Raw genomic sequence first — 15722 nt, 5'->3', positions numbered from 1 at the left:
GTAGAACTTAGGAACTAATACAATATTTCAAATCCTTCCTTCTTGTCTTGTGATATTTTTGCTCTTTGCTTTTGCTATATGGCAAAATACTTGGAACATCACTCAGGTATTTCATTATTTTTAATCCACAGAAAATTTTATCTGTTGTGGAGATATCTCCACAGAAGTGTATGTAATCTGTTATAAACAGCTGAGTAAAAGTAAGAGCTGTATTCAAAACTTTTCAGAAAGCAGACAATTTTCTACATTTGGATAAAGCTTCAAATGGTAAATTTAATTCCCTTACAAGCTTTGCTACTATCTTATTGTACCTTAATTTTACAAATTTGTAATTCTTTAAAAAGACTATATGGTGTGTTCCCCAAAGGTATTGCATGTACTTTATAAAAGTGGATACTTTTAAGTCTCTTATTTAATCAAATACCTGGATCCAATCATAATATAAATATTCATTGATAATAATAAAAATATGAAGGAAAAGGGCAAAACAGAAACTGATATTTATGCAGTTGTAACTGTCAGTTTCAGAAGATAAATCCAACATAAAACTTGTACATAAACTTACAGTGACTTGCCTTTGCAGTCCCTTTATCCTTCAGGACCTTGGTAACAGATCTATTTATTTATTTATTGTACTTTTTTTTTTTTTTTAGTCATTATCTGTCGCTGATACTGTTCTTCTTAGTCTTTATACAAATTTTCTTTCCAAGTGATGTGTTTCTAAGGTTTTCTCGGTAACAAATGCTCTTTGGCTGCAAAGTGTTGGCTAGGACTTCCATATCTCACTAACCTAGAAACTTGGAAACCGTAGATTTTATAGCCTAAATCTGATATATCTAATACATATCAATACATAACTTTGATTCAGGATTCAATACAATTCTTCTAATTCCCATCTGCAAGCACTTTCCCCTTGCAAACTCTGTGCACTAAAAATGTGTTCCATGTATATATATTGTATATAATGAGAAGACTGAAAGAAATTAAATAGACATGCTGATGTTGACAGACAGTGCTAGAGAACCTCTGATTTCCATTGTTAAGTATAACTTTTCCAAACCCTAAAGCTGATCTAAAATTTATGAGAAAAAGAGTCACGGGCAGGTTTCATGTGGAAAAAATGCAAACAATCATTATCTCAATAAAATACGCTCAGATACCTGTTCACAAGCCAATGAAGTCTGTGTGTATATACATACACATAGACTTTATTTTTGTCATATATATTCCATAAGAAAAAACTTTCAGAGTGTCAGAAATATAAAAAGTCATGAATCCAAAATCACTCTCACCTAACTTTATTAACTTAAATCTTCAGAGCTCAACCTGAGACAGGTACCTAGTATTCATCTAAAGTTAGATGACCACGATAGATATCCTGAAAATATTATTCATCCGTGTCTTGAGGGGTGGTGTTGGGTTGCAACACCTAATTTTAACCAGACAGAATGAGTGAGAGGAATCCTTCCCTAGGTCTTTCATTTTGCTGGTTGAACATCTTGTATGGATTACAGGACCCACTGGGTAATATTCTGGGAAGGACATGACTGACATCACTTTAGTTCAATTCTTTGAGATACATAGGGGCCTCACTCCTCTGAAATAAACAGGAGCAACTCACAGAACTCATTTGAAGTCCTAACACTGGTATGTCTCCTAGACACTCTGAAAATCAGTTGGACATATGAGCTTGGTTAGTTTGCAATTCTGTTATGAGTTTAAAAATGTGTTAGGAAAAGTTTGCACTTCTGTGAGTCTAAAAATCTGTTATACAGAATGATTTATGTTTGCATGTCTTCAATTTAAAATCTTAAAATTTAGTTAGCAATGACAGAAAATGTTATTTCAGTCTTTCTCCATTATTTTGGAAAGCTAAAGACATGATTCAGAGATCTCTAAAACAAAATGCAAATCAGATGCTAAAGAGTTACTACATAGCAGTTAGAGCAAATGAAGGCTTGCTATTTTTCTGGGTCTCCATGGTATTGCTCATCATTTAAACTATGCATAATAAAAAACTAAACTTTGACCTTGCATAAATACTGATTTTTTTACATAGAGCTACACACAGGGACAAGACTTTTGCATCTTTATAGTAACAGGATCGTAGGGAGAAAAGTTGTAACAGTGATCGAGAAATCAAATGTATTGTGTTTAAAATATGAGTGACAGCAATAATGTTTAGTGTCTGAAAGATCACTTTAAACACTGGCATGCAAGTTTATAAAAGCTGCCTGATCTGTACAACACTGACCACTCTGAATTCTCCTTTGGGTTTTGGGAAATTATGAATGCTTGGGCTTCTTTTGGGTGGTACATGGTAAAAGGAATGTAAGCAAAGAAAGATTTTGGCTAAAGATCTGGGAAAAAAAGGGCTCTCACAGGGAGGTCCATTCATCTGGAAAGTAACATTCCTTCCAACTGCTATGATGGATGACCTCCACTTGAAGAATTTTAAGAAGGCTGGCTAAAAATCTCAGCAATGGGAGAAAATCCTCCTCTGGAAAAGAAATTTACAAGACAAAATAAATACTTTTGTTCTCTTGTTCCGACTGTGTATTTCCCTAAATAAAGCAACCTGAGATAGGACCTGATGTATCTTGTTGGGTGTAATATTGATCATCTTGAATTTCCTTTCAGCTAGAAGAGAACCACAGAAAACTTGCCTTGTCTCTATCCTTCTCTAAGAAACTTAGGCCATACCATCCCTCAAGAAACTTGGGCCATACCATCCCTCAGTGTCAGAATGTCACAGTGAGAGCACAGGATAGTAACACCTAGCATTCAATATATTACTGAGAAATCCATAGGATAGGGTTAATTTTCAAGAGGAAAGAAAAGCATAGGAACTCTTAGTTAATCACTGTCTCTAAAACAAAGAAAGCAGAAGCATTGACTAAAGGTGAAATTTTCAATGAGGAAAGCCCAGATGCATTAATATGTTTGATTCTGCATGTCACTGGGAAGCAGACCAAAGGCGAAATCATTCCTCTAGGCTGGAGTTCTTCATAGTCTTTCGAAGATTAGAAAATATATTTCCCCTGAACTGTGAGGTTCTGATCTTAATGCAGATTTTGAGGTGATTTTTATCTTTCCAGTTCTTTTGGGACATATTCATTCTCAAGTGTTCTCTTTGTACTTTGATTTCAAGGCTACTACATAATGTTGATCTCACCTTGATGAAACGCTCACCTTGATGAATCACTCAGAGGAACACATTTTCACGAATTATGTACTGTGAGTGACTATTAAAATACCGTTTGTAAAAACAAAACAAACAACCCCCCCCCCAATTTATTTTTATTATTAAAATGAAATATTTTTCACTCTATTATGAATGTCCTTTTCCCACTCAGCCCTGAATCACACAGCGCATAAATCACTTTCTCGGACGTTTTGCGCATGTTTAAGAAGCAGAGTGAGATTGGCATTTATTAAGCTTTTTAATAATGTAGAGAAATACAAGAATCTGGGAGGGGAAAAGAGCATTAAACTCAACAACTTGAGTCATTTCCTTGTAGAGGCTCCACCGTCTCATAGTGCAACAGAATTTCAATAGTTTTTCTTCAGTAATCTCTCTTCTATTCTTGTTTTTCAATTCAAGTTCTTTCCCTTTTCCTTTCCTACTTTCTTTTGCCCACTTTCCTAATAGAAATAGAAATCACTGGTATTTATAGACTGAAATAAACATGTGTTTAATATATTTATTATTATGAGAAATAACCTCAGGAAACAGCATTTCACACCTCATTTCATGGGGATTCCTGGATGTCCTATGTCAGCTGCCTCAGTCCTTCAGCCAGACAAATAAATCACAGGGACAGTCTCAAACACAATTTGTGGCAAAACAAGGAGATCAGGGGGAAGCTTTTCCTGCTCTCTTAAAGGTTACCACACACACAAATAAACCAGCAAATAATTTGTTCACATTTGTAGGCTGGAGAAACTATGAATGGACTACAGTGTGTTATTTGTACGGAGAACTGTTGATTAACAAATGGCAATAGCAACCTGATGAGTAGATTTGTCTGGTAAATGTTTTCAAGGACAACAAAAGTCATCAGAAGCCACTGCATTTATGCACTTTGGAAGAATAAAAAAAAAAAAATTATGATTACCTCTAATTGATCAGACTGCTCATTTTCAACATAGACAAATGGGTGAGGCAGCTCTCCAAGTGACACGTCATAGAACTCAGAATCATAAATTATAGTGTCAGTGATAGGTGCAGCTCCAACAGCCTCAAAGATAAAAAATCCCAGAAAAATATTTACAAAGGTTTTCATTCTGCTTTCTTTTCTGAAAGAGAAGAAAATGGACAAAATGTGGGTAAAGTGGTAATTGCAAGGAATCTATGAAAATTTATTCTTACACTTGCAGTGCTTCTATGCATGCAACAATGATTTTGATGTTCGTATTTATTCATGATAACTCAAATGTTTATTCTAGTTTGTTTCATGAAGAGTCCCTGGATAAGAGAATTTCTGCATTTTGATAACTGAGGAAGGACCTGTAGAATTTTGCTATATCAGAACAGTATAAAAATAAACTGGTCTTCGTGAGAAAGGATCTGAAAAGGTAAAAGGGTTATATATTGATCTTTTTCCCCTTTTATCTATCTTCAACTATTTCATATGCATGACTAGAAAAGACCTTTTGATAACCTAGCCAAAGTTTAGCTAGACATATTTTTTTTTTCTCCCTGTCACAATAAACCATCCTTTGAAATGTCCAATGTAATTTTGTCTTTCTCCTCTACCAAAATGTTAGAAGACATTAGGACGTCTTTCCTTGCTGCCTCTGGATGAGCATAATCAAAGTACGTTTTCACCCAATAGCTGTTCTGCCAGAATATCATTTTATGTGTTGAAAAGATGTGGCATATTTGGAACATGACCTCTGCAAAGGTTTGGGAAACAAAATCAAAACTAGTCTCTGTTCTTCCCAGCCCTATAATTGACAGTAGCCTTCCTTCTTTCATTGAATCAACATAGTACAGTCACCTGTTCTCCTTGGAGGATAGAACTACAGAAATGAATTGTCACCCATTAAGATGTTCTGTATTTTAGTAAAATAGCAAAAATAAATAAATAAATAAATAAATCACACTAGGCTTGAATATTAGTGTTCATGCATTCCCTCTTCCATATAAGTGATGTATATCATATAAGCTGCCTGACACAAGGGTCTATTCAACATTCTTTACTTACACCTTGATTTATCCATTGCTTCCACTAATTTCACCAAAAGTGCAGACAATGATAATAAGCAGTGCATGTCTCATAAACTGTAGTCCTGTTGTGATGCCATTATACACATACTTAAATATTTCATTTTAAAACTCTAGCAACTTAAAAGAGATTAAGAAATGCATGAGACATTTTTTTTGGAATGCGTGCTGAGCAAGAACCTGAATTTTAGCTTTGTGAAAAGAGGTCTTTATGAATCTGGTTTAGGCATGAGGATATGAAATTCCTCTGGGGATGGTCAGCAACACAAGACGTTCATTTTTCCCTCATTTGCTTTATTCAAAAAGACTTTTCAGTTGCTGCTGGGAGTAGCTAGAATCACATTGGCTTGTCTTTGAGCAGACTTAGTTGAATTGCACCTTTCAGTATTAACTTCCAAGATTATTAAAGGTTTTCTGTTTCCTTACAATAAAATAAAATAAAATACATCCAATCTCTGAAACATACTGAAGTATATATATATATATATATACTTCTCTAACTTTATATTTTCTTCTGCCTATTTTTGACAGGAACGTCTTGTTTCTTTTTTACGTGTCATTTAACCCAAACGATCCAACTATAAATTATATTAATTCCAAAATATAACAATAATGTATTCAGTGTGATTTTTCTCTGAACAAACCCCAAATATAAAATTATTCATTATTCGAAATTGTTTACATTTTACATTTCCTTGGAATAAAAGATTTTAAAGGGCACAGGGCTTTATAAGTATATAATTTTATAAATATAGACAAAATCAGCAAACATAATATTAATCTCTGTGAAAAATATTGTTATGTATGTACACCTGTAGTATCAGCATTAACTTGAACAGTTTTAGTATCTCTCTACTTCCTTTATGTGTAATATATTGGAACATACTGTAATGATATTGGCATCTGCAGTAGCTGTAAGATCAAATATTTTGAAGAAGATTGTGTTCCTTCCTCACAGGAAGGAACTAAGACATATCCAGGGAAAAACAAATAGTCTCCTCAGTCTGCAGCATTTGAATCTTTTACATGATAAAATCAAACAAATACTATAAAATTATTTCCAAACTTAAAAATCCAATTAACTGTTCTAAGAAAGAAGTACCAAAACTTACCTTTTGCTTCCAATCTCTCAAATGACATGGAGTTACTCAGAATGCAGAGCCAGAGGTATTAGACCCTGACCAATAACAGTGGCATTCTGGGGTTGTGGGAGGTGGTACAGCTTCTACCCTCAACTGGGGACCTCAGCCCAGATAGTTTCTCAGGCTTTAAACACCTTTCTATTTAATTCTGCAGAATTGAATTTTAGCGAGGTCAAACAAAGATTTATTGTATGCAAATAACATTTATTTCACATCATAGATTTTTACCTTTTCCACTAAAATTTCTCACTGCTCCTACCAGTATCTTCATAAACCTGACTAAAAAGAATAAATATTTTTTGTTTGTTTGTTTGTTTTTATTTCGTCCATTTTCATCCATTATAGGTTCTGTAATAACAGGAAGGATGAAGAACATATGTGCAATGTATGATCAGCGCTCAGAATAGATGGATGTTTTAATACATTAACAAGTTTGCAATAAAATGCTTAGACAAAGAAGAACTGTAGATATTTACAGTTAGTTTCTTTATTGCAGTCTCAGTATGCAGAGGTAAACAATAAGCACAGGATAAAACTGGCAGTAAAAAGGAATGTAACCAAGTGGTAAGAAAATCAATACAGAACTTTGAGACTTTGAGACAATTCCCAAATTAATTTTCATGAATATATGGTAGTTTCATCAAGGCTGACATTTAGCCTTTTGTTAACTAGCAGAAAAACACACTGTTACTTAAAATAGTAAAAATAACACTCTTAATTGCATTCCAGAAACAATCTTTTGGGTGTCCTGATCATCTAAAAATATACATTTTCCAACTTCCAAAATTAAGACTTGAACAAACTGAATCAAGCATGAAATATATATATATATTTATGACAGTTTTTTAAATATGATAGTTTAATGTATTTCCATATGCTGCTGGTAATATGTATTTAGAGGTACTTTTTTCTTTCTTTCTTTCTTTTTTTTTCTTTCTTTCTTTTCTAAGTACTTCTGAGGCAATACTTACATGATCTACTCTTTCCAGTACGTTTTTTATTCTGAAGGGAAAATAACACTTCCTTAATTGGTATGAACAGCTATAATATACTGCAAATAATAAGTATGTGTTGTAGTAGCATGCACTTTATTACACCAGGGTAGGCCTTACAATGTTAGCAGAAGTCAAGCTATCTATCTTTTCTATATTGCTTGTATTTTATATATTATCTCTTACTGCTTGATTCTGTGCTTTCTTTTGTATCACTGTTAATTTGTACAACATACAACCATTCATCTGAAGTTTTTCATCATACCTCCATTTCTTCTTTTAAATGTACCCCCTAATGCTATCAATATCCTATACTAGCAGTTCAGAAAAGCCAGAAGACATTGCTTATCTATGGAGGAATGTAATGGTAATGTAGAAGATTCCAATGTACTAAGGAAACCTGATCGCCTTTGCTTTATATAATTTTCCCCATATATACATATATATTTTTCAAATAAGAAGACCAACCTGAAAGCCCAAATTTGTGTGAGGCACAGAAAACATGATTAAAATTTTAAGCCATTTCTCAATAATTTGAATGTCCAACATCAAACTTCTAATGCTAGTCTAGGCAATCTGAGACATGTGAATGGTTTAGCAGATAGGTCAAAGAATCTGTAGAAGAGTAACACTTCTGTAAGCAGATAATTACAGAGGTTGTGATATTTTAGGCCATGTGAAATGGCACTAGGTATTCATTTGTTGTTTTGTCAATTGAGCCAAGTCTGCAGTACCTTATAATACTATGATTACTCCTGGATGACAGAAAGATTCATCATTACATGATTCTATAAAAAGTTGGGCTTCAAGTCATTAAATCAGATATTTTTCATTTCCTTCTTCACAATCTTTCCTGTAATAAGTATTGCAGGAGCATCACACTACTGTGTCCTGTTGTTATTTTTCTTCATGTCAATAGCCTTGAACTAAAGGTACTGTAGTTTACTCCTGAAGTTAATGACCAAGTTGCTTTCAAAGCTGATGTATATTCCTTCCTGGCAACAAAGTAAATAGTTATACCTTCTGCAGTAAAATGCATCATTTCATCTTCTTATGACTGGCAATTTTTATGCTTCTGCACATAGACAGGATGTATTTTGTAAATGAAAAAGACATATTGAGATCCAGCATTTAGAAAGTAAATCTTTTAAATGATGAAGTACAGCAACAAATAAAACGCTAAAAGTATAAAAAAGATTTACTTTTTAAATGCTCACTTTCAATTTGTCTTTTTCATTTGCAAAATATATTAACTGTATAGGCTGAGTGTTCATTGATTGCTCTTGTACAAAAGACTCCAATCTTACATTTTTTGCTGAAGAAAAATTACCTTACCTAAAGCAAATTCAGGTCTATATTAATGTTTTTTTCTCCAACCCTTACACAGCAAAGTAGATTTTGACATAGGTTTCCCGGGCCCGAAACTTTTACATCTTTTGGTCTATAGCTTTATTATTATTATTATTATTATTAATTATTATTATTATTATTAATAATAATAATTATTATTATTATTATTATTAATAGTAGTAGTAGTAGTAGTAGTAATAATAATAATAATAAAAACAATAAAGTTCAAACCACTTTGGCTCTGGATCTTAATCTTGATTTTCATGTCTTACTGTATTCCTATCACACTTCAATATGTTTTGCTGGTCTTGTTTTTTCTAGAAACGAGGATTCAAATAAGGAAATAAAATGAATTAAAGGTAAATGTTAACTTATAAATACTGTTATTACTATTACTTTTTGTTATAGTAATAGAAACACTTTAAAAGGGTGACATTTTATACAAACCATATGCAAAGTTCTGAGCATGATGTCTTATGTGGCTAATAAATGTTGTAAATTGATATTTTGCAAATTTTTGTTTTTTTTTTTTTTCAAATTTGGCAAATTAAAATAAAAGGATCAAAGAAAAAAAAGTTTTATTCTGTTTTTCAGGAGGAACACATTTTAAGATTTAAAGAACCAATATTTGGAGACTGAGTGGCATATCTATTGATTCAGATCACTGCCTGGTGATTTCTGATTCCTGTTGTCACAGAAGATAATGAAATTCCTGAGTCTAACTAAAGGACATTTGGGATTGATCTTCACATGTCCTTTAATTAGTTGCTTCAGAGACATTTGTTTTTTCTCCAGATCCTCTGACCTCATTGTGCAGTTTAAGTTACTGTCTTGCAAACTTACCCAATTGTCTCTAAATCTTTCTGTCTGACTTAGTAACTTGGGCTTAATTAAAAGCTCACTAAAGTTAATGGAGAGTTCCATTCCATTCAGTGGTTTTTGAAGCATGACTTGAGCTAGAAGCATATCCAGCTGTGGTCATTGCCTAACACATTCCTAGCTAAAATGCATTCCCATTGTATAATTGCTGGCAATGCTAAATGAATTAATTTATTCCATTGTTTTTTTGAGACCTACTTTGTTTCCATTTCATTTCTCCCAGCTCTTGGAGGTGCAATGACTTCTAACTGTGTTCTTGAACTCAGTGCCAAAGCCTCAGGGTTGTCCTACTCTTGTTTTTCCAAAACCTTGATTATAAAGCACTGAGCCTTTGATTCAGACTGTCAGCATCCATTTAATAGATATGCATTTTTTTTTCTTTGTTTTGCTTTAGGCCTCACAGATTCATCCCCAGAAACTTGTGATAATGAAGAATGTGTGGGAAAAAATAATAGCTTTTCCATGGAATGAAAAATCCTATCTGTCCCTCTGAAATAGATTTTATCTATGGTACTAAGATTCCCTATCATCATGTTTTCAGTCTGCCAGCCTAGACAAAAGTACAGATCTTTAGTCTGTTACTTCAATTCTGACAAAATCTTTTGCTGATTTTAAACAAGGAGGGAAAGATATTGTCCAGCTTTGGAAAGAGAGACACAAGAGTCCCAGAATGAGTCATTCGATTGCTTCTACTTAGTACCTGACTAAAAGATACTTCTGGTATGAAACAATAGAGTAAGAGCAGTCAACGAAGATGTTTATGTACCTTCATATAAAACAATTGTATTAAATTGAAAGGCCACCTTATTTTGGGCCAGGGACTAGTCTACATACAGGAGGGGAATTACATGAGTGCTCACAATGACAGTAACTTCAACTGCATAGGATACACAGTCTCTCAAAAAGACATATTGGTTTTCCCTCGCCTCTTCCATGATCATCTTCTGTGATCAGAAGTGCATCAGCCACATGAACAAATCTGGGTCACTTGCATTATGTGGTAAGTACATGCTTGGTTATGTCAAGGGAGACATTTGTGTTTTACTCATGTGTGGAAGGTCCATAGACATTAATTTCACAGAATACGCTATGTCAAGTGACCAAAAGGCAGGTAACATTAGCATGTTAACATTAGCACTAGATTGCTAACATTAACATTAGTATAAGGAAGGGACCGTATGGCCCTTACAAAAGAAAGCAGAAAAAAAAAAAAGAAAAAAGAAAAAAAAAATCAGGTTGAATTGATGTTAAGCACTGGGTCTATGACAAAGTCTATAGGGTAGCCAAGCAAAGGCAAGAGCCATCTTTTCTGAATAAAGTTACAAGTATGTCACCTCAGTGGATATGGAAAACATTAGTCTTAAACTTTAAAATTGATCTCTTTGGCAGATTCTTTGTATATTTAAACCTATACAGTTTCTTCTTAAAAACAAAAACAAAAACAAAAACACCACAAATTTGCATTATTTCCCTAAAAGTTCTGTCTAATATGTAGCTTATTTTTCATATACTAGAAGAGAAGTAATGATTGAAGTAATAAAATATTACACAGTGTATCACTTTAGTTACTGATTTATATATTAAATTTTATTTTTGAACTTCTCATTCTTTTTAAAAAGGCTGTAAACTGTTACATATTTATGTCAGGTTTCAGATTATTTGGTAGCACATAAAGGGTACCCTTTATTAATAAAATGCCCCCAGTGATTGCTTGTTCTCTTTAATTTCTTTATAGAGAAGAGACCATAAAGTTGGTGTAATTCCTTCTACATACACTCCAGATTATTTGGAAAGACAGCTATTATTGTGAACTTAAAAAAATATATTTTAAAATTTATAATATGATTTCTCAACCAACGCCCTCTAACCTGCTTATATATACCTCAACAAAATCCAATTGGACAGGTTTTAATTTTCTAAATGAAAGTAGTATTTGGCACTACATTTTGTTTCCACTGAGTGTTCATGAAGAATTTTACTAAGGTGCATACTGTACTAGACAGTCTGCTTCATGTCCAAACAAATGTTTTCCTCAGCTTGTTCTTGGTATATGACATTTTTATTTGCTGAATATTTGTTTGTTGTTTATATCCCAATTCTAAATATGTGGTCAGAATTATATATATCAAAGGGAGACCACAGCATGAAATCCTGGAATCATTGAAGCTAGCTGCAATCAAAGGCAGAGCTAAAATTCAGCCCAGTTTCTTTTTGAGTGTTCACTTCTGACATTTTGAACACCCTGTCTGTCCTTTTTGTTTGTTTGTTCCAAAGGCATAGGGGGAGGATGGAGAGGTAGGAAGCTGTTTTGACACATCCTTTGTCTGTCTCAGTATCACTTGAATTTCATGAATTGCTGGATTGTGGAACCTCATTCACCCTAGGACCCGGGGAAAAGGAGTGCATCATATGAACCTCACTGGGACTAGGGAACAAAGGCTGGAGCACAGAAAAACAAATGTCTCAGAGAGAAGTAGAAAGGAAGGAAATCATGTGTCTGCAGAAGGGATTAGCATTTCCATTTTGCTCATCAAAGTTAAACAGAGTACAAAAGAAGGATTTAGAGTGCTCCAACTGTTTCATCCCTTGTGGAAATCACCATAAACATGAGGGAAAATAGAGTTAAACATAAAATGTAAGATAGCTACAATTGTTTTTGCTAGTAAAGTCCTGTTTAGTTTTAATTATTTCTGCATAAACAGTGAATGCAGGAAAGTAAATAGCTTTTTAATGAGTCATAGATACAACTAAATACCCATTACATATGTATCAACTTAAATGCATTATTTCTCACTTCAGTATTCCTGATCTTTGGTCAAAATTTGATTCAAATTTTCTTTCAACTTACATGCTCTATGGAAGTTGCTATTCTCTTCCTTTGAAGTTACTTTTATTGTCATCTCTTAATTCTGTGGTTGATGTAGGCAGATTAAAGTGTCAGATCATGTAGTATAAGAACCTTCTTCCTGTCATTCAAACATTAATTTTCACTATTTTGTACAGCCTGTCCTGTTGTTTTTTTCTTTTTTTTTTTTTTATTTCCCCCTTTTTACATAACTTCCATAAAAATAAAAATATCTTGTCTATTTAAAAGTTGTCACATGTATACCAGATATGGCTAGCATTGATTGTTATTAGTTATGTCTCTGAATATTTTCATGCAGTCTAGTCTGCCAAACTATGATGCTTTTCTAAATGAGAACCCAGAATATTGTTTTATTGCACATGTAAAGATCATATCTATTCAGACCTAGAATTTCCTAGTTATAAACAGGCTTTAACAGGGACTATGCACATTTACTGTAAAATTAAACACTAAATCCATAGTTACAATGACAGGAATGAATGGTTCACACTTTTCTTTTGGAAAGGATGATTTAGAACTTGCAATATCTAATTCCAAAATCATTAAATGTTCTTGCAAACTATAAGCATGATCTAAAACCTATTAGCTTTCATCATCTTTAATTCATCTTGCTTGCATTACTCTCCTGTACAATTCAAAGATTATCCTTAATTCCATTTCCAATTTTACCCTTTTGACATTTGTTTGTATAATTAGCCCATAAATTAAATCCATCACAATGTGCTATTCCATCTTTCTGTATGCTATAATTTTTCAAGGAGATGAAAAGCTTGTCAGATTATTACTGTATATTATATATGAATAAACCATATGATTAGCTTAGAAAAGCACTTAGAAATCAGAGAACTCTGATTATTCAAACTCAGCCAAAGCAGGTCTGAAATAACCTTTATGATAAATTATGTACCTTGCACTTCTTCCACTTATTTGACTCACAAGTCTCAAGATAATATATGTTTTTTCAGGATATTTAATAATTTGAGCTTGGACACAACTGGCTAGTAATGCTGAAATGCAATCTATATTGAGATTGGTGCTTAAGATAATTTTCTTCTGTGCACCATGGAAACTTTGAGAAGAGAGGTGGAGAGATGCATTTTCTGAAGACTGCTGGAGAAATCATAATGGGTCTTCTTTTTTATTATTTTTTACCTGTTACTAATCTCTTTGTGCTTTTGAAATTATTTAGGTGACGACAAAAGTGCTTGTTGTGCTTAGTTTCTCTATCAGTTACATGTAAGCACACAGACATATGCAGGGTATACCGTAGTTCACTAATGAAAACAGTCTCAGGAATGCCTGCTGAACCCAAAGGCTGGAGTCAGAGCTTCAGACTGACATACTTGGGTTATATTCCATTCACATTAGATAGACTGCCATTCTTCTAAAACCAAACTTACAGTTTGCTCTTTAAGAGGTATAATTTTCATCAGTTTTGAGGAGGGGTTGGGAAAGGAATCTCTGTTCTTTCTTTAATCATAGCTGAACATAAGATAGCACTGCTGAGTATGCAAGCATGTGGTGTAGCAGAATGGTTTTTATTAACATCCAAGCTATTGTCTGCTATTCCAGCCCAGCCTGTGGACTGGTGGTGTTAGACCCTTTCAGGAAAAGTCTGTTCCTGGCCACAGAGATGGAACACTTTAGAATGTTTTTGCTTGGCTAAACAAGTACAGTTCAGAGTTGGGTTATCATATTTATCACTAAAAGATGCATAATGTTTTGCTTGGGATGGAAAAATAAACCAGAAACAAGGCTCAATAAGAGAGAGATTTGGATTTCAGTAGAGAAGAGGCTTTGTATTATGTATTTGTATTATGTATTATATGTTGATTTACCATTTATTAAAAAGAAATGGCAAAAACTACCATACTGTACTTAAGTAATGTATAAAGATTGTAAAAGATTTTATGTAGCAGAATGGGTGTCATATTGTCCTCAATATCCTGAGCAAATTTGAAATTGAGAACATTGAATTAAAGTGTTTTCCCCTGATTAGCATAAATTTAACCCCTTTTCCTATGACATTTGAATATGAAATTGTAAATATGCTTCTAAAATATTCAAAAAATGCTTGAAAGTAGAATAGAATGATTGTTTGCATTTGAATGCAGTTATGTAACTCTATGCTTGTAACATGAAAATAATCTCTGCTTTCACTGAATTTGCTGGAAAATGCATGAGTATTAATTACTTGTAGTATCTCAAATTTTACATCAGAACAATTCACTAGCAAGTAAGTCCTGTGTATAGTCATATAATAAAATATAATTACTCTAACTTGCAGAACGTAACTTAGGGATTAAAAAAGCAATGTATAAACCAGTCATGACTGTACTATGCTCAGGCACCAGTGTGTCAGCCATGCAGATGACGTCCATGTTATCATAATCTCAGCTGCATACTTCAATGGCATTTTTGCATTTTGTTTCCTTTTAATTGCTTCTTCTAGTAGTCACCTAGCTAGAGGCTCTGATGTCATCAATCTCAGGGGAAGCTCTACTGACATTAACATCCATTGCTCCAGTCTGGTATTTGGGAAATACATTCATTCACTTATTCTCTTATGGAAACAAGGGCTGAACAAAAGACTGTCTTCCCTTGGAAGAAGAAAATGGTGGGGAAAAAAAAAAAAGTTTATTATAGAGCTGGCACACAAAAATTAACACAGCTCCCTTTTTCTCCCCCAACTATCAGATATACACAAAAAATAAACAACAACAACAACAAATATTTTAGTTTTAAAAGTTATTTTTTTAAGTTATTCTAAAAGCCAGAAATAATATATGGATAATATTTTAGTATTTTTCATAGGATTTCATAAAATGTTAAAATTATGACCTTACTTGTAGACTTTTTAAAAACATGCAGGCCAGAATGACAGATTTTCTTTCTAATGAATTTGATAATTTAATTGAAGTTTATCTACCTTGTAAACTACAGTTGCAAGTGATAGTTGAAAGTGACTGTAGAAAAACAGACTTGTCACTATTTCCAGAGCTGAGCTGATTTTCATCAGTTTTGATTACTGCCAGTTGACTGTCTACAATTTATTTTCTTCTCATTATTCTAACATTAAGGAAAGGATTTTGTTTGGTTGGTTCATTTTGAAATGACGTGTTTTCACATAGTAGGTTTTTCAACTTTTTAACAAGTGTCTTTTTTTTTTCTTCTTCTTCTTTCTTTTTCCTAACTTTCTTTTTCCTTTTTTTAGGAGTTTTAGGCAGTCTGTAGAGAAAGGGAAGAGTTTCCCCTCCATGGTC

The 15722-nt window shown here is 33.3% G+C and overlaps 1 protein-coding gene across 3 annotated transcripts in view; it reads right to left on the bottom strand.

Moving 5' to 3' along the window:
• Positions 1-15722, bottom strand: part of EPYC (epiphycan) — a 48217-nt gene that overhangs the window by 17946 nt on the left and 14549 nt on the right. For 2 of the 3 annotated variants that reach the window (XM_066995179.1, XM_013182555.3), the window contains exon 2: positions 4119-4299. In XM_066995179.1, the coding sequence (XP_066851280.1) occupies positions 4119-4299 (181 nt within the window). Of the gene's footprint in view, positions 1-4118; positions 4300-6342; positions 6444-15722 lie in introns of those variants that run through there. The other variant, XM_066995185.1, reaches the window with a different exon arrangement.

This window comes from Anser cygnoides, chromosome 1, assembly GCF_040182565.1.
Source record: "Anser cygnoides isolate HZ-2024a breed goose chromosome 1, Taihu_goose_T2T_genome, whole genome shotgun sequence".
Taxonomy (NCBI): Eukaryota; Metazoa; Chordata; class Aves; order Anseriformes; family Anatidae; genus Anser; species Anser cygnoides.
The sequence above is the reverse complement of the archived record's forward strand: the minus strand, read 5'-3'. Positions and strand labels throughout refer to the sequence as shown.